Below are 19,816 nucleotides of genomic sequence, written 5' to 3'. Positions count from 1 at the left end.
AGAAAGGACAAGATATGTCAACTGACTAGAGGTGGGGAGTGAACAGGAAGAAGGTATCAAAGATGATACTGAGGTGTCAAGGCTGGACGATTGGTAGGATGATAGCGCTGTCAAAAGAAAGAGGGTGGGGCAGCTAGGTGACACCCTAGACAAAGCAACGGACCCAGGAGGACCTGAGTTCAAATTTGGCCTCAGACACTTGACATTTACTAGCTGTGTGACCCTGGGCAAGTCACTTAATCCTGATTACCTCGACAAAAACGCATAAACACACTAGAAAGCATAAGAATAAATGGAGCTTTCTTTTAAAAGAAAATAGGGAAATTAAGAGAATCAGGGTTTGGAGGGAAGAAGGTGGGCTCCATTTTGGATGTGTAGAGTTTGAGATGCCTGTGCGTCATCTAGGTGGAGATGTTGAATGGGTACTTAGCAATGAAAGACTTGAGAATAGACTGCCTCAAGTCAAATCAACATGAATTTATTAAGGGCTTACTATGTTTCAAGAGTAAACACTGGCAATACAAAGAAAGGCATATATATCCCCTGCCTTCAAGGAACTTACATTCTAATGAGGGAGACAACATGCAAATAATTATGCATATAAAAGATATATAAGATGGATAGAAGGTGTTCCCAGAGGGAAGGCACTAGCATTAAGAGACTAGGAAAGCTTTCTTGAAGAAAGTAGGATTTTAACTGCATCTTGAAAGAAGCCAAGAGGTAGAGAAGGGAGAACATTGCAGGCATGGAAGAAAGTCAGTGAAAAGGCATAGATTCAGGAGCTGGAGAAGGTGTGTCATGTTCAAAGAACAGCAAGGGGGACAAAATGCCATTGGATCATAGAGTACATGGAAGGAAGTAAGGAATACATAGAGGCAGTAAATGAAGCCATGAGAGTGCATGAGATTGACAAAGGAGAGAACATGGCAGGGAAGGAGGGAAGATTCTATGTCATTACTGTGGAAGACATCCAAATCGGGGAGGGGAAGGGGTAGAGGAACAGAACAAGAAAGCCAATGAAGGAGCAGTCAGAGAGCCAGAACAACCAGGAGAAAACGGTGTCACAGAAGCCAAGAAGGAGAGGGAAAACCAAGAAAAGGGTGGTCGGGGTGAAATGCAGGAATTGAAGAGGAAAAGGTAACTGGGTCAGGCAATCAGAAGGTCACTAATGACTTTGCAGAGATCAGTTCCAATATAGTGTGGTCTGGAAAAAAACCACATTGTAGGTGACTGAGGAATGAGTGAATAGTAAGAAGCAATGAGTAAAGGCTAGGGGAGAAAAGATGGCAGCTTGGGAAGGTGACAGGAAAAAGGAAAAAAAATTTTTTTAAAGAACCAAGGAGACCTGAACAAGTTTGTAGCTGTAAGAGAAAGAGTCAGCAGAGAGGGAAGGGCTGACATTTTATCTAAAAGAAAACAACAGATTCCTAAGGGAAGTGTGATATTGCACAAGAATTATAACCAGATTTCAAGAAAAGTTTTTTGCTGTTTCACAGTTTATTGCCAAATGGATGTCTTCCCAGGAATGGCCTACATTCAGGAAATGAAGATAGGTGTGTGAATTTTCTCTATACATCATAGAATCATACTGCAGATTTAGAGCCAGAGAAACCAGACATCATCTGGTCCAATCCATTTTATAGAAGTTGAAATAAGGTCCAGAGGTTGTGACCTTGCCCAAGGTCAGAAAGATAGTAAGTGGAAGAGTCAGTGTTTGAACACAGGTCCTCTGGTTTGCAAATCTAGTGCCACATCCTATAAAAGGTCAGCCATTTGATTTAAGTTATAAAAAAACCCCTGAAATATCTACTACGTGTAAGACACTGTGTTAAGTACTGAAGATAGATCAAAAACCCTCAAGCAGCTTAAGTGTACTACATCAGGAATTCTTGAGCTCTTTTGTTTGTCATGATCCCCCTCTGGCAGTCTAGAAAAGCCTACAGATTCCTTCTCCAAATAAAGTTTTTAAATGCATAAAATAAAATACAGAGGATTAGAAATAAAATCAATTTTTTAAAAAACAGTTACCAAAATATTTTTTAAAACAAGTTCAGGCATCCCAGGTTAAGAATCTCTGTAACATGTAACACACCAATATGTAGATATCCATATGAAATAATACAAAGTATTTTCATGGTGTCAATGGATAAGTACATTATCGTTACTTTTAATAAGGAAATAGGAAAGGAGTTTGTAGAAAGCACTCTTTTTCCCATAGTCAATACTTGAAGGAGTTCACGAGGTATGCTTTTTTGCTTAAATTGGGGCATAAGCAAGTGGCTCTTATAAAATCAACTTCTCTCTAGTCAATAAATCTGACTTCTACTGTAAATTAAATTAGTTTCCCTAACTAAGCAGTGCCATGAAAAATAAAACAAAACTGTTTTTGAAATTATGATAGATGAGCAACAGTTGCAAAGAGTAGTATTATGACAGAAAGTTGCACATGATTGCCTTTGGCAATTAGGTGTTACAGGGCCATGATGGATAGAGGACTGGACTCAGGGTTGAAAAGACCTGAGTTCAAATCCTATTTTAGACTTGTACTAGCTGTGTGAAAATGAAAGAGCCTAAAAAGATCAACAACGTGGCTAAGAAGGGAAGATATTAAAGACTTGAGAAATAGGGAATTCCTTTGGCTTTTTCAAGTGATATGAGGACACTGCTATTTCATCACTAGCACTAAAATCACTAAAGTGACATTGACCTACCTTAGATGTAGTTCCAAAAGGTCCAACCTCAAATGCAAGACCTGCATTTCAAGAGAAACAGTGTACAATGCCACATATAGCCAGCACTGAAGATGAACTAAAGCTGTAAGCAGCTTTAAACACTATTTATCTAGATACTATTTATTCCTATAATAATGTATACTATTAATTTGCATTTGAAAAACATACATCCAAGAGTTCTTTATTTCCTTCTCTTGAATTATTAAAGCAGAAGGATTGTGGAAATAATCTGGTGGTACTCACCTATGAAGGTCTCACCCCTTATTCGAGTTACTCCACTCTTTAGGGAGAAGTCATTTACATATATCTGCCCATTCTCATAAAAAATGTTAAGAAAAACCTTAAAATAAAACAAAGTTTACATGAATTCCAATGATGATGGCAAAAATTTTATATTAAAAAAAACAGAACTAAGTGTGAGTTGAGATGAAAAAGACTAAATAACAGAGAAATAAGGATATTTAATACAGATAAACAGCAAATTATATTAAAATAATATAGAAAGGAGGACAAACCTGTTTCTCATGGAGTTCCCCATCATCTCCCAGGGTAGTTACATTAACTTTGATATTGTCCTGCAAGTAACAAGGACATTACTATGGTAGTTGGTAAAAGAGAATTTGGAAAAATCTGAACACGCCCCAAATCTGGACCTGCAACTTTACTGGCATGGGAAACTCTGAATCTGTATTTGGAAGCATCTAGAAATTCTGTATCTGAAAGCTGCTTACAAACACACCTAGATCCCCTATCCTTAAAAAAACCCTTTCTTGATCTGACCATCCCAGCAGCTGCCATCCTGTATCTTCCCTTTCTCAGTTAAACTCCTTAAGAAAGCTGTCTGTACAAGGTGCCTGCAATTCCACCCGTCTCAGTCACTTTTAAATCCTCTTCAATATAAATTCTGACTTTTCTTCCTGGTCCTCTTCCAACCCATCTGGTTGCTCCTCAGGCTGTTTTATTGGATCTTCATCCAGCCCACTAAGAGCAGGTAGCCCCCAAAACCCTCTCCTCGGTTCTTTTTTGTTCTTTCTCTAAACTACCTCACTTGGTGACCTCATCAGCTGTCTTGGGTTCAAAGGTCATTTCTATGCAAATGATTATCAGACACATTCCTTCAGCCCTAATCTCCAATCTTGCTTTACCAATTTCCTTTTGGACATTTTAAATTGAATATCCTGAACACATCTTAAATGCAAAACATCCAAAACTGAACTCATTATCTTTCTACCCAAACCTTCCCTTCTTTTCTTTTTTCTTATTATTTTGTTTTCAGTGTTATACAATCACTTCCATATAACTTAGATTTTCCCCCCTCCCTCTCCCTCCTTCACCCCCCTCCCTCCCCGAGTTGGCATACAATTTTATATAAGTTCTACAAGTACATTCCTATCAAATACATTTTTACCTTAGTCATGTTTCATAGAAGAATTAAAATGAGTGAGAGAAATCATAAAACAAACTAAAACGTAATAGAAAAGAAAATGAACTGCTACATTCTGCGATCCAATTCCATAGTTTTTTCTGTGAATGTGGAAGGCATGTTGCCTTAAGAGACCATTGGGAATTTTTTGAGTCCTTGAATTGCAATGAAGTTCTAAGCCTACCAGAAAAAATCCTCGCACACTGTGGTTGTTGCCGTGTATTAAGTTCTCCTGATTCTGCTCCTTTTACTCAGCATCAGTTCATATAAGTCTTTTCAGGCCTCTCTGAAGTCTTCCTGTTCATCATTTCTTACAGCACAATAGTACCATTACATTCATATACCACAGCTTGTTTAGCCATTCCCCAACTGATGGGCATCTCCTTGATTTCCAGTTTTTGGCCACCACAAAGAGTGCTGCTATAAATATTTTTGTACATGTGAAGCCCTTTCCCATTTTTATATCTCTTGGGGATACAGTCCTGTAAGTGGTATTGCTGGGTCAAAGGGTATGCACATTTTTGTAGCACTTTGGGTATAGTTCCAAATTGCTCTCCAGAATGGTTGGATCAGCTCACAGCTCCACCAACAATGAATTACTGTTCCAATTCTCCCACATCTTCTTCAACATTTATCATCATCCTGTTTTGTCATGTTAGCTAATCTGATAGGTGTGATGTGGTATCTCAGAGTTGTTTGATTTGCATCTCTCTAATCAATAGTGATTAGAGCATTTTTTCATATGACTATAGGTAGCTTTAATTTCTTCCTCTGAAAACTGCCTGTTCATATCCTTTGACCATTTATCAATTGGGAAATGACTTGTATTCTTGTACATTTGACTAAGTTCTCTATATAATTTAGAAATGAGGCCTTTATTACAGACACTAGTTGCAAAAATTCTTTCTCAGTTTTCTGCTTCCCTCCTAATCTTGGTTGCATTGGTTTTGTTTGTGCAAAAACTTTTCAATTTAATGTAATCAAAATTATCCATTTTGCACTTCATAATGTTTTCTATCTCTTGTTTAGTCAAAAATTCTTCCTTTCTCCATAAATCTGATAAATACACCATTCCTTGCTCCATTAATTTGTTTATGATATCAGTCTTTATACCTAGATCATGTACCCATTTGGACTTTATTCTTGTGTATGGTGTCAGGCACTGGTCTATGCCTAGTTTCCGCCATACTGTTATGCAGTTTTCCCAGTAATTTTTGTTGAACAGTGAGTTCTTATCCCAGAAGCTGGGGTATATGGCGAACCCTCCCTTCTTTCTAATTTTCCTATTATTGTTCAGCATACCACTACCCTCCCAGTTACCCAGATTCAAAACCTAGCTGGCATTCTGGATATCTCAGTTATCATCTCCCCTCCAACACCTCCCCCTCATATCTAATCTGTTGCCAAAGGCCTGTCAATTTTATCTGGTGACATTTCTCATATATACCTCCTTCTCTCCTGTGACCCTACCATCACCCTGGTATAGGTTCTCACTGTCTCACATTGGAACTTTTATTTTATAACCTGATGGTTGGTCTGCCTGCCACATGTCTGTCTTCACTCCATTCATCTTCTACTCAGCTGCCAAAGTGATCTTCCTAAAAAACAGGTCTGATCATGTCAACTCTCTACCCAATAAACTCCAGTCATTCCCTATTACCTGTAGGATCAAATATAAAATCTTATTAGGCATTCAAAGCTCTTCATAATCTTGCTCCCACTGACCATTCCAGTGTAATCCAGTATCACTGGCCTCCTTGCTGCTCCTGGAACTTCTCCTGACTTTGTACTTTCACTGACTGACCCATGTCTAGAATTTTCTCCCTCCTTATTTATGCCTCCCAGCCTCCTTCAAGAGCTATCTAAAATCCTACCTTTGGGAAAGGAAGCCTTTCCTGATCTCCCTTAATGCCAGTGCCTTCCCTCTGATGACTGATTACTTCCAAAGTATCTTGTATCTATCTTCTTTGGATATAGCTGTTTGCACGTTGTCTTCCCATTAGACTAAGAAGCTTTGAGAACAGGGACTGTCTTTTGCCTTTCTTTGCATTCCCCTTGCTTAGCACAGTGCTTGGTACATAGGAGGTGCTTCATAAATGTATACTGACTGACTGGTGCTTAATAAGTATATTGACTGGCACTCCAAAAGCACAAAATAGGAGCTTTTATCCCAAACTCTTCCCTTTTATTTTTGCCTTGATCAACAGGGGATTCCTGAAAGGGGTTCTAGAAATGAGTCTGGGTCAGTTCCAGAGCTAGTCCAAGTTTAGGCTGCATTTTAGAGAAGGCCTATACCAAAACTCTGGTCATGCCCTAGGGCAAGGATGGGAAATCTGTGTCCTTGAAGCTACATGTAGTCCTCTAACTCTTCCAGTGTGGCCGTTTGATGGAATCCAAACTTGAAGTCAATATACATTTATGAAGAGCCTACTATGTGCCAAGCTTGAAGTTTGGATTCTATCAAAGAGTCATACTGGAGGTCCTAGAGGGCCACATGTGGCCTCAAAGCATCAGGTTCCCCACTCTTGTCCTAGAATATACCCAATTCCTGGGGCAGTCTGGAAAATTCTTTTTTTAAAAAAAATATTAAATTATTTATTTGTTTTCCGTGTTCTACAGTCACTTCCATATATCTTAGATTCAGAAAATTCTCTAAATTGAGATAGTCCCTCTCTTGGTGATGGGGTATGTGCTTGGACCCCAATTCTAAAGTCACATTTCCCTCTAAAAATCACATTTCTCCCTAGCCTCAAAACATTGTCCCAGGCAGTTTCTCCCCAGCCCAAGGACACGGCCTGCCCCAGCGAAAACCATTATCTCCCTTCCTGCTATAGTAGCCAGCAGCACCTACAGAACTTATTAGTTTGAACCAGCTGTGTACTGGCTGAACTGTCTGTGGAGTGGGTCATAATGACACTTACTACTCACTGACAACTAGTAAATCGCTCAGTTTGCCAATAAGTATTTATTATGTGTTTTCTGAGTGCCAGTCAATATGTATCCTAAACTTAGGCATACAAATACTCCCTTACATTTATCTTGTCTAACACGATATGGATGAGAGCAGTTCAGTATTCTTTAATCAGTCCTGACTGTTAGTTGACTTAGTGATGTTTCAGGCCTAAAACCACACCTCCATGTAGCCCCTCCTTGGGCAATTCCCTGATAAACTCTGGGTAAAATACCTTCCAAGTAGATACTAAAAGTGCATGTTCCTTTAAGAACTAACCATTCCTTATCCACTCCCTAATTCCTGCCCTGAATCACCTAATTTGCATATTTGGCACATTTTACTATAAAATATCCTATATAAACTTTAACTGTACCCTTCTAAAGTTGCAGGTTCCCTAAGATTTCTTGCCCACTGAAAAGTGTAATCTTTATCACCTTGACTTCAACAATGCTTGAGTCCATGAATTCTTTTCCAAACGTCCCATGCAGGAAACTCCAGTCTTGGTATTCTTATACCTTTATCTCTCCAGCAGCCCTCCTCACTGGCATACCTTGGTCTAAATCTGAATCCCAAGTGAGAACCAGATGCCCTCTACAAGAAGAAAGCTAACATTCACTAGGGTATTGGATCAGGATATGTTTATTTCCATGTCAGCCTTTCAATCTGAGTTGCTTTTTCTTAAATTTTTTTCTGAAGGGACCTATGATTTTATCAGTTATCAGGAGTTCAAAGCGACGAATTTCCCTTACCCATAAGCAAGGTAGATCTGTAAATTTTCTGTAATTTATAGTGTTAAGAGAGATGCCTGGATTGGGGAAAGGTTAAGTGATTTGGGACACAAAGCTAATGTGTAACAATGGTGGGCCATGATCTCAGGTCACTAGGACTCAAGGCCAGCTGTCCCTCTACTTATCATGCTTACGTCTATTAAATGGATCTAAGTTCTAGGAAGTATGGATTCAGTCAGAGGGCCAAACCAGAGGACCTAGAGGGCCACATGTGGCCTCAAGGCCAAGGTTTCCCCACCCCTGATCTAGGTACTACCCAGAAATTGTATCATCCCTTTCCCTCCCTGCACCTTCTGCCTTGGGGACTAGTAGCTCTCCCCAAAATAGCTAACTCTGGCAAGCTATACTTTGAGCCTCCTTTTAAAAAAATAATATTTTATTATCTTTTCCCCAATTACATGGAAAAACAATTTTAACATTTTCTTTTAATATTTTGAGTTCTAAATTCTCTACTTTCCTCTCTATCTCCCTGAGGTGAGCAATGTGATATGGGTTATACACATACAGTCATACAAAATATATGTACATAGTAGTCATTCTGTAAAAGAAGACAAAGACAAAAAATAAAAACCACGAAAATAAAAATGAAGGTTTTTTTTCATAGCTTTTAACTTTTAGCTTTGTGTTTATGCTAAAATCAAGTTCAGGAACGTGAGCCAGGCATTAGAAGCTCACCTCTAGTACCCCAGCAAAACACTTCCCTAGCATTACCTAGGTTATCTAGATAACCTAGATAATCTTCTAGGTTATCTAGTTTAACCTACCTCATTTTACAGTTGAGGAAACTGAGACTCAGAAAGATAACCAGCATTTATTTACAGCTGGCACTAATATAGCCCTTTAAAATTTATAAAGTGTCCAAGGTCACACAAATAGTTAAGTGGAAGAGTCAGGGTGTGAGCCCAGGTGCTAATCTAAAACTCTTCCCAACTTTTTACCAAGTTGACCATCTATCCCAAGCTCTTATTTCAGATAAGGAAACTGAGGCCCAGAGGTTAAAATAGCACACAAGTTAGTGGCAGAGCAGACTAGAACCAAATTTCATGACTTCCTGTTTATTCTACCATCCTGCCTCTTAGTTCAATCAACCAGTCAATAAACATTTATTAAGCACCTACTATGTGCCAGGCACTGTGCTCAGTCTCTGCCCTCCTTTATCAACCCACAATCCCATTCTCCACAGGGGCTCCCATGGCTCCCCCTCCCCAAATTCTTTCAGCCAAGAATCTTGCTTCATCTTTTATAGAAAATAATTGAGGCCATCCCATGGGAGCTTCCTCTTCCTCTTCTTCTGTCACTAATGTGCCTTCTGCCACTTTCTCCTCCATCCCCCGTCTCACAAGATGGATTAACCTCATTCCTTACCAAGGCTAACTAACCCCTCTTTCAAGAGATCTCACCCCAGGCCTTCTCCTCTAACACACTGCTCCCTCTTCCATACATACTCTTTTTCTTATCTTCAATCTCCCTGAACCTGTCACCCTCCCTACTCAATGACTCCAGTGGTTCCCTCTCACCTCTGGGACAAAATACAAAATGGCCTGACTGGCATTCAAAGCCCTTCATAACCTAGCCCCCTCCTACCTTTCCAGTCTTCCTACACCTTACTCCACACCATGTACTCTTCAATCCAATGACACTTGGCCTCATGGCTGTTCTGCTGCTCAGCTCCCAGCATTTTCTCTGGCTCTCTCCCCGGCCTAGAACATTCCACCCTCCTCCACTCTGACTGCTGACCTCCTTGGCTTCCTTTAAGCTCCAACTAAAATCCCGTCTTTTAGAGAGGCCTTTCTCAAACCCTTTTTATTCAACAGCCTTCCTTCCATTTTTTCCTATTTATCCTGTATACAGTCTGTTCTTCAGTCATTCAGTTGTGTCCAACTCTTCTTGGCAAAGATGGTGTGGTTTGCCCTTTCCTTTTCCAGGACATAGTTTACTTTGTATATATTTGTTTGCATGTTGTCTCCCCCGTTAGATTATAAGATCCTTGGGACCTACTTGGTAACCCCCAAAGCTCCCCTTTTGGACCTGTTCTCAGCCTGAGCTGTTTCCCATCTCTCTTAGCTACCAAGTTCCTGTCCTTTTCCCTTCTTAGATGATCCACTCAGATCTATCTCAGCAGAGTCTTAGGCCTGAGGGGTCAGAAAGGTGGTGAGAGCCCATGCTCAGGGTGTCCTCAGAAGGAATCCCTTTACTGTGGATCCTGGTTCTCCTGGCAATGGTTATGGTGGGAAAAACACTGGAAGTAGAGTTTGAGGATGTGATACCGAATATTAATTCCGCTCTTTCGTATCTGTAGAACTTTGGCTAAGCGATTCAATTCTGCTGGGCCTTGCTTTGCTCATTTATAAAGTGGAAATATGGGCCTAGACTAGGCTGGGGAACCTGTGGCTTTGAGGCCACATGTGGCCTTCTAAGTCCTCAAGTACAGTCTTTTGACTGAACATTTGTTCTGTGCTGGGCCATCTGGGCCTTTGACTGAACATTTGAAAGAACAGTTGTTCTGTGAAGCTTGGATTCAGTGAAAGGGCTGCACTTGAGGACCTAGAAGGCCACATGTGGCCCTGAGGCTGCAGGTTCCCCACCTCTGGACTATATGACCGGCTCCAATGCTCTTCTTCCCTATCCATTTTCAATGCCCTCTTCTACTTTCTCATTGCAATGAATCCATATTGGGTACCAGACTACACCAAAGGAAAAAATGGCAGTACAATTACATAGACTATCGGGAACATGCATAAATTCAGTCAGATCTCTTTCAACTGTCTCCCTTCTGATGACCCAATTATTTTAAGGTTAAAGGTACATTCCTTTAAAGTGCCACATCAAAAAAACACTTCTCCTATGAATAAAACCAGGGTTTATAGACAACAATCCAGTTTATTTGTGAACAACACTATGTTCTCTTAAAAAATGCCATAGATTTTTTTTTCTCCCTTTTCAAATTCAAAAGATTTACTTATAGTGACATCACAAATCCTAGAGTAAACAAATTACTCAGATCCCAGCAATCTGATTCACTATCTGGGCAAGAAGAAATGAAATTTCAAGTCCGGATCTGAACTTTTCTAAAATGGGGGTGTGGAAAGGGAGGTGTGGAGATCGTGCAATAACCAGAAATGATGAAACCTCAAAGCACTGTGGACTTAAAGCCAGCAGTCAAAATGAAATTATCTCAGATTACTTTGGTAGACACAAGTGTTTCTAATGACTGTGTGGGGTGACTTCCTGGACTGCCTCAACAGAACTGAAACAGACTGTATTGTTTTCTTCCTACACTAGACGGGTAAACAGTCTTACGGCAAAATTAAAAGTCGAAATGATCAAGGGCAGGTACTCTGTACTAGGTATGTCAACTACTAAATTTATGTGTACCAGTCTCAGACACACCTGTTTCCTGAGGTTCTGCCGACCTTAAACTCTTGGGACCTGCCCTGAAAACGTCTACCAGGGTGATGTTTTCCAGGTCCTTCCTTACCCCTGCCATCCCAGTTCCAATCAGGCACCAGGCAGTGGCCTTCAGCTGCCCCAACTTAGTTTTTTAAAAATCTGCCACAGCAAAAGAAGTAAGCAAATCGTGTCAGGGGAAGCCTCATTTGGGATTTTCCCCATTTCCCGGAGCTGGCAACGCCGCAGGGGTGGGGTCCGGCCCCTCGGCGCCTCTGAGATGATAATTTGTATCTCTTTCCCTCGCCAGGAATGAAGCCGCCAGGGATTAGGCAGCGGAGGAACGCTTCGAGAAGGCAACATCTAGACTTCCTAACCCGATCAAACACCCAGCCTTTCAATAACTAGCCCCAGCTCTGCCCCCAGAAGGCGCCATTAGGAAATAGTAAAGTGCCTGGGGATTTCTTTTGGGCCCGAAGGTGGTAAATAAACCCGGCCAGGAATGGGAAGGGAACAGGTTAACAGTGGAACACTGCGGCAGCCGGAAATGGTGCGCTCCTCCCTCTCCTTTCCTCGCTCGCTCCGGCTCCCTGCACTCTTCACCCCTTGCCCTCGGCCCCTGCCCCCTACCCCCACCCGTCCGCCCCCAAGCAGGGGCTGCTCCGAAGCCCCAGACTCCGCTCCTCCTCCTCCCCGGCCCCTCAGCCCCTCTCCCAGGCACGGGCCCCTGGTCCCTCAGTAGCCCCGGCAGGGTCACCGCCCGGTGTGCCCGGGGGATGGCCCCGGGGATGCCCCCGCGCTGCCCGCGCCCGGACCCAGCCGCAGCGCCCGGCTCTCGGCCGAGCGCCCGCGCCCGTTCGCTACCTGCGTGAAGGAAACAGCTGGCGGCGGCTCGGCGGCGCGGGCCAGCAGCCGCCCGGGAGTCGGGAGCAAGGGCGGCAGCAGCAGCAGCAGCAGGCGGACTGCGGCGGCCAGCCGCGCGCCCTCCATCTTGGTAGACGGAGCTGGCCGCAGCGCAGGCGGGGGAGGAGCCAGCCGGCCCGGGGGCTGGGCGGGGAGCGGCGGTCCGGCCCGGCCGGCCTAGCCAGACCCGGGCCCTGGCGGCCTGCGCCCCTGCCCAGAGACTTCGGAGGTGGAGGCATGCACGTGGAGAGCTTGTTTAGGTAAGACGAGCTTGCCAGAGTCCGAGAAGGCAGTTAGACCCTGACAAGCAGTCAGTGCTGCGCTGAGAAAACGGATCGAAAAGATGTTTTCTTCTGACCCAAAGAGAAAGCGCTTCCTGGGCCACCGCCTTTGGAAACCACCCGCTTCATAAATTCCATCCAGCGTGTGAAGAAATGTCCGTTCTAACGAAACGGGGAAGATGAGAGCCTACTGCATTCCTTCTGTGATTCAGATAGAGTCAATACATAAAGCGGTGAGAGCCAGCGGAGGAAGAAAACTATCCAACAATAGTCCTGAATGGTTGTTGATGCAAAAATTTTAAGTAAAATTAAAAAAATTTAACCTTAAAAAGCAAAGAGACTGCAGCAATAAATATATCACAAAGATACACTATGACCAGGCTGGATTTATGCCAGGAGTGCAGAACTTGTTTATTATTAGGAAAACCATAAATATAACTGATCACATTAATAACAACCACAAAAATTATTTGATTAAGAGATTTTGATGTTAACTTTAATTTGATTAAAAGCTTTCGACAAGATATACCATTTCTGTTAAAAAACACTAGAAAGCATAGTAATAAGTGGATTTTTCCTTTGACAAGTAGGCTTTATCTAAAACAGTCAGCATTATTTTTTTTAAAATTAATTTATTTAACTTTTAACATTCATTTTCACAAAAGTTTGGGTTCCAAATTTTCTCCCCATTTGTCCCCTCCCTCCACCCCAAAACACCAAGCATTCTAATTGCCCCTATCACCAATCTGCCCTCTCTTCTATCATCCCTCTCCTTCCCTTGTCCCCATCTTCTCTTTTGTCCTGTAGGGCCAGATAACTTTCTATACCCCATTACCTGTATTTCTTATTTCCTAGTGGCAAGAACAGTACTCAACAGTTGTTCCAAAAACTTTGAGTTCCAACTTCTCTTCATCCCTCCCTCCCCACCCATTCCTTTTGGAAAGCAAGCAATTCAATATAGGCCATATCTGTGTAGTTTTGCAAATGACTTCCATAATAGTCGTGTTGTGTAAGACTAACTATATTTCCCTCCATCCTATCCTGCCCCCCATTGTTTCTATTCTCTCTTTTGATCCTGTCCCTCCCCAAGAGTGTTGACTTCCAATTGCTCCCTCCTCCCATTGCCCTCCCTTCCATCCTCCCCCCCACCCTGCTTATCCCCTTCTCCCCACTTTCCTGTATTGTAAGACAGCTTTTCATACCAAAATGAGTATTGTGTGGGATGGCTCAGGTCCCTACATAAATCAATTACTCAGAGGCCTCCCAAAGTGATGACAGAAAAGAGATTTATTCGATTCTCGAGAAGCGGGGCTAACCTGTAGGAGTAGGGAAGCAGAAGACAAAGAAAAGGGCAGTGTTTATATAGACCCTAACGCAAGTCCCTCCTCCCCCCACTGACCATTATCCTCATTAGCTGAGAATATGATCTTACATTCTAGACATGAAATCTAACCAATCCTTTTAAAAATGAAGACATCAAGGAATTATGTGAGTTTTGTCCAATCATTGAGACCCTAATACACTACACAGTTTTATATCCTTATATGGAACTATTCTATTCTAAAAATATTGTAACTTTGAGCCTTTAAGCCTTACCTCACCCCTGGGAGAATTACAATCTGAGAAGTCTTCACTAAACCTATCCCACTCAGTATGCATTTTATTCCTTACTTTAGCGTTATGTGATGAGAGTAAACTTCATGTTTTTCTCTCACCTCCCTTCTTTTTCCCTCCACTAAAAAGTCTTTTGCTTGCCTCTTCTATGAGAGATAATTTGCCCCATTCCATTTCTCCCTTTCTCCTCCCAATCAGCATTATTTTTAAGGAGGTCAAACTAGGGACATTTCCAACAAGATCAGTGATAAAGCAAGGATATCCATTATCACCGTTACTATTTAATATAGTGCTTGAAATGTTAGCTATGAAAATAAGACAAGAAAAAAATTGAGAGGATAAGCATAAGCAATAAGGAAACAAAATTACCACTGCAGATTTTCAGAGATCTTAAGACAACTAAAAAACTGATTGAAACAAAAACTTAAGCACAGTTGTAGTATATAAATCTACGCAAATCGTCAGCATTTCTGTATGTTACTAACAAAACTCATCAGGAAGAGTTAGAAAAAAAAATTCTACTTAAAATAGCTACAAATAGTATAAAATACTTTGCACTCCACATGCCAAGACCCTCTTAGGAGCTCTACAAACGCAATTACAGAACACTCCTACAGATCCTAAAGACATATCTAAATAGGAAGAAATATTGTTCCTGAGGAGGCGGTGCTGAGAGGGTAAAGATTTAAAGGGTTCTTTTACAGTACAGGCATGTGATCCAAAATGTTGGTAGGTGGCAGCAGTGATCCTTACCAGATCCAACAGTTTGAACCATGATTGACATTCAAGCTAGGATTCCAGGTGGGACAGTGCTGTCAGCCACCTTAGCAAGGAAGCCTAACCCAGAGAAACCAGGATGCCTAAGGCTTGGGTTTCAAGGAGGTTTTGGACTCAGAATGAGACTGTGCTAGGAACCAAGCTAAATTATGAACCTAATTCCCTTATCCTCCCCAGAGTGAAGTGGTACAAGGGAGATTGCTTCCCATATGTTGAGGGTGAAAGTGTGTGTATTTGTGATAATTCTTTCTGAAGTAAATATTTCTGGGTAAAGATTAATTAGACTATTAATGGCTATAATTTAGGGAACACCATTGGAACACCATTTGCAGAGAGTCTAGATATTCTAACTGCCTTAAAGAGAACCCTGGGGGATGAATGAAATATTACATACCTGATCTTCAGGTAATGGGGCATAGAGTGCTCTGTGTTAGAATAGGTACATTAATTCACTGTTGGTGGAGATGTGATCAGTTGCAGACATTCTAGAAAGCAATTTGGAACTTGGGGGCTATTATACTGTACATACCCTATGACCCAAGAATAATATTACTAGGGCTATACATATATATATATATCCCGAAGAGATCAAAGAAAGGGGAAAAGGACCAATATGTAGAAAAGGTTTATAGCAACTCTTTTTGTGATATCAGAGAATTGGAAACTCAAGTGATGAAGCCTTTGGAAGAGGGGAAACCTTGGAAGACTTGTATGAACTAACTAATGCAAAGTGAAGTGAAGAAACTTTTGAAAGACTTAAGAACTCTGCTGAATGCAACGACAAATCCAGAGGACTCATGATGAAATATGCTGTCCACCTCCTGATGGAGAGGTCATGGATTCAGGGTGCAGATTGAGGGTGATGGTGGTGGTGGTGGTGGTGTGCGTGCGTGCAAGACATGGCCAATGCAGGAATGTTTTGCTTGATTATACGTAGACACAGGGGTTTTGTTTTTCTTGCTTTCTCATTGGAAAGTAAAAGTAAGAGAAGGTGGATCATTATGAAACTAAAATTTAATTTTAAAAAACTATTTGCTTCAAATTTTGATCATTTCATACATTATTTTGCTGAGTGGACTACAGAGAAGAATCTAGGTGAAGAGAGCTATTCAAGAATCTGATTCCAGCCTCTTTCTAGTCTGACTTCATGTTACTTATGTACTCTGCTGTTCTGGCCAAACTGGTTTATTTGTTTGTTTCTCATACACATTCCACCTCCCACCTCCCACCTCCTCTGTGTATTTGCACAAACTAACTCCCATGCCTCCCCTCTATCTTTTGGAATCCTTTCAAGCTTCAGCTTATGTGCCTCTTCCATCAAAGGCCCCTCCTGACGCCCCTCGCTGTTAATACTCTCTCCAAGTCTCCAAATTACTTTGTATTTGCTTTACTGTATGTGTTTTGAATTTATCTCCTTAACGTTTAATTTCACCCCCATTAGTAGTTAAACCCTTTGAAGTTGGGACCTCTTTCATTTTTGGTCTTGGTATCTTCTGTGTCTGTGTCTACTCAAGCACATAGCATATAGTACGTACTTAGGGCTTATTAAATTGAAGGATATGGGCTCAAATGGCCCACATTTCATCTCAAGGGTGAACATTAAAGATAAATTTACTTTTGGTTTACTGTTCCAAATCAGAGTTTACTCTGAGAAATCTCTAACAGAGCTGTCCTTCCACATATGTGGGTAACAGGGTCTCTTGATCCCATAGAGGCACTCAAGGTGACAAATGTGTATCAGGTACAGAACAGTCTTTACTGAAGCCCACAGAAAATCCATGTAACTGGGGTTTGGCACAGTGATCCCATCAGCTTGCTTAGCCTATGCAACTTCCATGTCTGGAGAATTTGGCAGACCTGCTTTGGAGAGACTTAAAATGGCTGTAAAGGAAGTACCTTAGAGAGGTTCAGAGGTTCCCAAACTTATTTGGCCTATAGCTCCCTTTAAAAAAAAAATTAGTAGGAAATTTACTTTCTTTAATCCTTTAATGGTTTGTTTTTTGAAATCTGTATCATTTCAAAAAATGTTTTTTAAAAATGACATCCTAAATTTAATAATTTATTGTAACTTTATAGTTTTTTTCCTACATTGAAATTTTGTACTGCATCATGTAATTGTATAGTATCATATTGTAAACAAGTCATTACATGCACATATTCTTGCTAATGCATACTGGACTTCCTGAAAATGTGCAGTATGCTCACCTGCCAACACTTGCTAATTTATTAAGACCTGTCAGTGGACTTGACCACTGATGGGTTATAACTTGTATTTTGTGTGTTTCTTGGGAAAATAATGTAATCAATACAACTTTAACTCTGTTATGCAAAGAAGTAAACATGTATGAATGGTTTTCAAAATGTTCTCTTCTTTCCTTATGCTTTCCCCAGCCCCTTATTTTTATTCAATACTCCCCCAATTGCATCTGAGGCTACTACTGCCCCTTTCCCCCCATCATTCCAGTGCCTCACTCCCCTAGAGGTGGTATTGCCCACTTTGGAAACCTATAGGCTACAGCATGCACAGATATTCTGTAACTGGTTCTGGTCTGTAACTATACAGTTGGGAGGAACTTTTTTTTCAATAGTTACATAGCTGGAACTAGGGGAATCTTCAAAAAGAACTGAGTCAGTTTCAGTGAGACCTTTCCTCTTCATTCAGTGACTTTCTTTGCAGTAGCTAGTGAGAGACAATGCTGTAAGGGGGAACATCAAGGAACCTCTTCCCCTCTAAGGCCATAGGGCCTAGTGAAAAGTCCTCATTTCTTATCTTCTGAAATTGTTCTTTTCCCTCTGAGGTGAAGGATATTGGATCCTCTGATCTTGTGAATTTAAAAGGTCCAGAGGGCACTCTAGCATCCCAGTGTTCCAGGCCACAGCCCTTGCAACACTGGGTAACATTCAGGACACCGGTCTAATGGTAGCTGAGACAAGAGTTCATCCAACAGAGAAGTTGCTTTTGGTTATGACCTTGGTGGAATGAATACTAGGAAGGAACCAAGCTAAGTTATTAGCCTACGCATAGACCAAGAAGTATAAGGGGAGAACATGTCTCTAAGGTGGCCATAGTGGGGAATATTTGTATATTTGTCCTTATTTTATCTTTGAAGTAAATATTCCTTTGTAAAAGCTAATTGATATTAGATAGTTAAATGGAACTGGAGCTGCTGGCTAGTGGCCCCAAGGGGAGAACTTAGCTACTAGGAGCTGGAGTTCAGAGAGAAAGAGGTAGAGTGTATATATTACACATGGACTCATAAGCAGGTATAGAAAATACACAAAACTTGTACAATAGCACATAAGGAATCATTACAAGTCTTCTTTTATGTTGGATTCTACTTTTCTCCCAGTCTTTCTGACTCATCAGCACTCTGTGGTTTAGACGCCCTTACAAGGGAACTGCACATGGTTGGAACTGTCAAGAGGACATGCCCTGACATTGTGAAAATCCCTAGCTCTTTCATAGGGTTCTACAGAGTCCTACCCCAGATTCGTAGTGCCACCATGTGGTTTATATTCTTTTCATCAAAAGTGCCTTAATGTCTTCTACTGCTTAAATGTTCCCCTTTTCTCTACAAGGTTATGCTCTGCTCTACAATGTGAGTTCTTGTTTGTTTGCCTATCTCTTTTGCCCTTTGGAATACTGTATTCCTAAAAATCTTATCTATAGAAATAGGTGTCAAGTCTTCTGGGACTAAGCCTGTGGTCCCTTAATACTTGAACTGCTTTTTTCTAAATGCTTGTAATACTTTTTTTTTTTCCTGATGCCCCTTTTCTGGGTAGCAGAATTTCTATCTGACTAGAGGTTTGACGTGTACTTAGATTTATCCAATTTGACTTTTATGATATATGCCTTCACTCAGTTGATGTGTTGGTTAACTTTGATGAGCTGGCTTTTTTTTCCCCTTTCTTATCCTTTGTTACAAGTCATTGCTTTTCCGAGAGGGGGTTTGTACAAAGATTTTTTTTTACAGATTTTTATAAAGAAAAAGCTTTCAGTCAAAAAACTACATCATTCCCTCCCACATTTGTTTACGTGATGCGTTTACAGAGCAGTGAATCTTTGAGGTACAGGCATACTAATGTTCTACTGGTGGAGCTGTTAATTAATCCAACCACACTGGAAAACAATTTAGACTTATGCTAACAAAGTGATTAAAATGCCTATACCATTTGACCCAGATATTTCCCTGCTGGGCATATATACCTGGGGGAGATGAGTGATAAAAGGAAAGGATCTAAATATAGCAACCTATTTACACCTGCTTTTTTATAGTAGCAAAGAGCTGGAAACAAAGTACATATGCGTCAATTGGGGAATGACTACATGACTGTACAGTAAGAAGCCCATTAAATAAGAATAATTAAATAAGAAGCATGGAGAGGCAATGGATGGATAAAACAGGAAATAGACTGAACAAGAAAAACTACATCCATGATGACTTCAGCAATATAAATGAAAAGAACAGCAACGGCATTGAACTGAGTACCGTGAAATTATAACGACCAAGCCTTTCTCCCCGCCTTCCCTCCCCAAGCATGAGAGTACCACCAGGAGAAGTGAGGGGTCAGGGAGCACTCCTTGGCACCTCCGGGCTGTTGGGCTTCTGTCACCGCCCGCCGTCCTGAAGACCCTTTGCTTGGCGCAGACTCTTGGGAGGGCAAACATGACAGAAGGGGAAAATGACGAAGGTGGGAACACTAACATACACTAATGCCCCACGGGGGCAGCTGGGAGCCGCTCCAACCCTCATGGGAAGTAATCTGGACGTAGCAGCTCCTATCCAAGTATTATCCTCCTCCTTCTACTAAGCCTGTATCCTCAAAGAAATAAAATAATGAGGAACAGGGATCTATAGATACAAAACTGTTAACAGCCCCGGCTCTTTTCAGGGTAGTTAAAATGAGGACAGGGTCGGAAGGAAGGAGGCGTGGTCTTGACGCGAAGTCGAGGCGCC

General features: G+C 41.4%; 1 protein-coding gene across 2 annotated transcripts in view; it reads right to left on the bottom strand.

The window, feature by feature from the left end:
• Window positions 1-12,322, bottom strand: part of GINM1 (glycosylated integral membrane protein 1) — a 28,652-nt gene extending 16,330 nt beyond the window's left edge. Inside the window, exons 1-4 of one of the 2 annotated variants that reach the window (XM_072643680.1) lie at window positions 12,148-12,322; window positions 3,248-3,307; window positions 2,976-3,072; window positions 2,712-2,752 (exon numbers count right to left, since the gene is read on the bottom strand). In XM_072643680.1, coding sequence (XP_072499781.1) covers window positions 2,712-2,752; window positions 2,976-3,072; window positions 3,248-3,307; window positions 12,148-12,273 — 324 coding nt within the window. In that variant the 5' untranslated portion in view covers window positions 12,274-12,322. The remainder of the gene's footprint in view (window positions 1-2,711; window positions 2,753-2,975; window positions 3,073-3,247; window positions 3,308-12,147) is intronic. The other variant, XM_072643679.1, reaches the window with a different exon arrangement.
• Window positions 12,323-19,816: the final 7,494 nt, after the last annotated feature.

The sequence above is a fragment of the Notamacropus eugenii genome, chromosome 2 (genome assembly GCF_028372415.1).
Source record: "Notamacropus eugenii isolate mMacEug1 chromosome 2, mMacEug1.pri_v2, whole genome shotgun sequence".
In the NCBI taxonomy this organism is placed as follows: domain Eukaryota; kingdom Metazoa; phylum Chordata; class Mammalia; order Diprotodontia; family Macropodidae; genus Notamacropus; species Notamacropus eugenii.
This window is presented reverse-complemented; position numbering and strand designations above follow the sequence as displayed.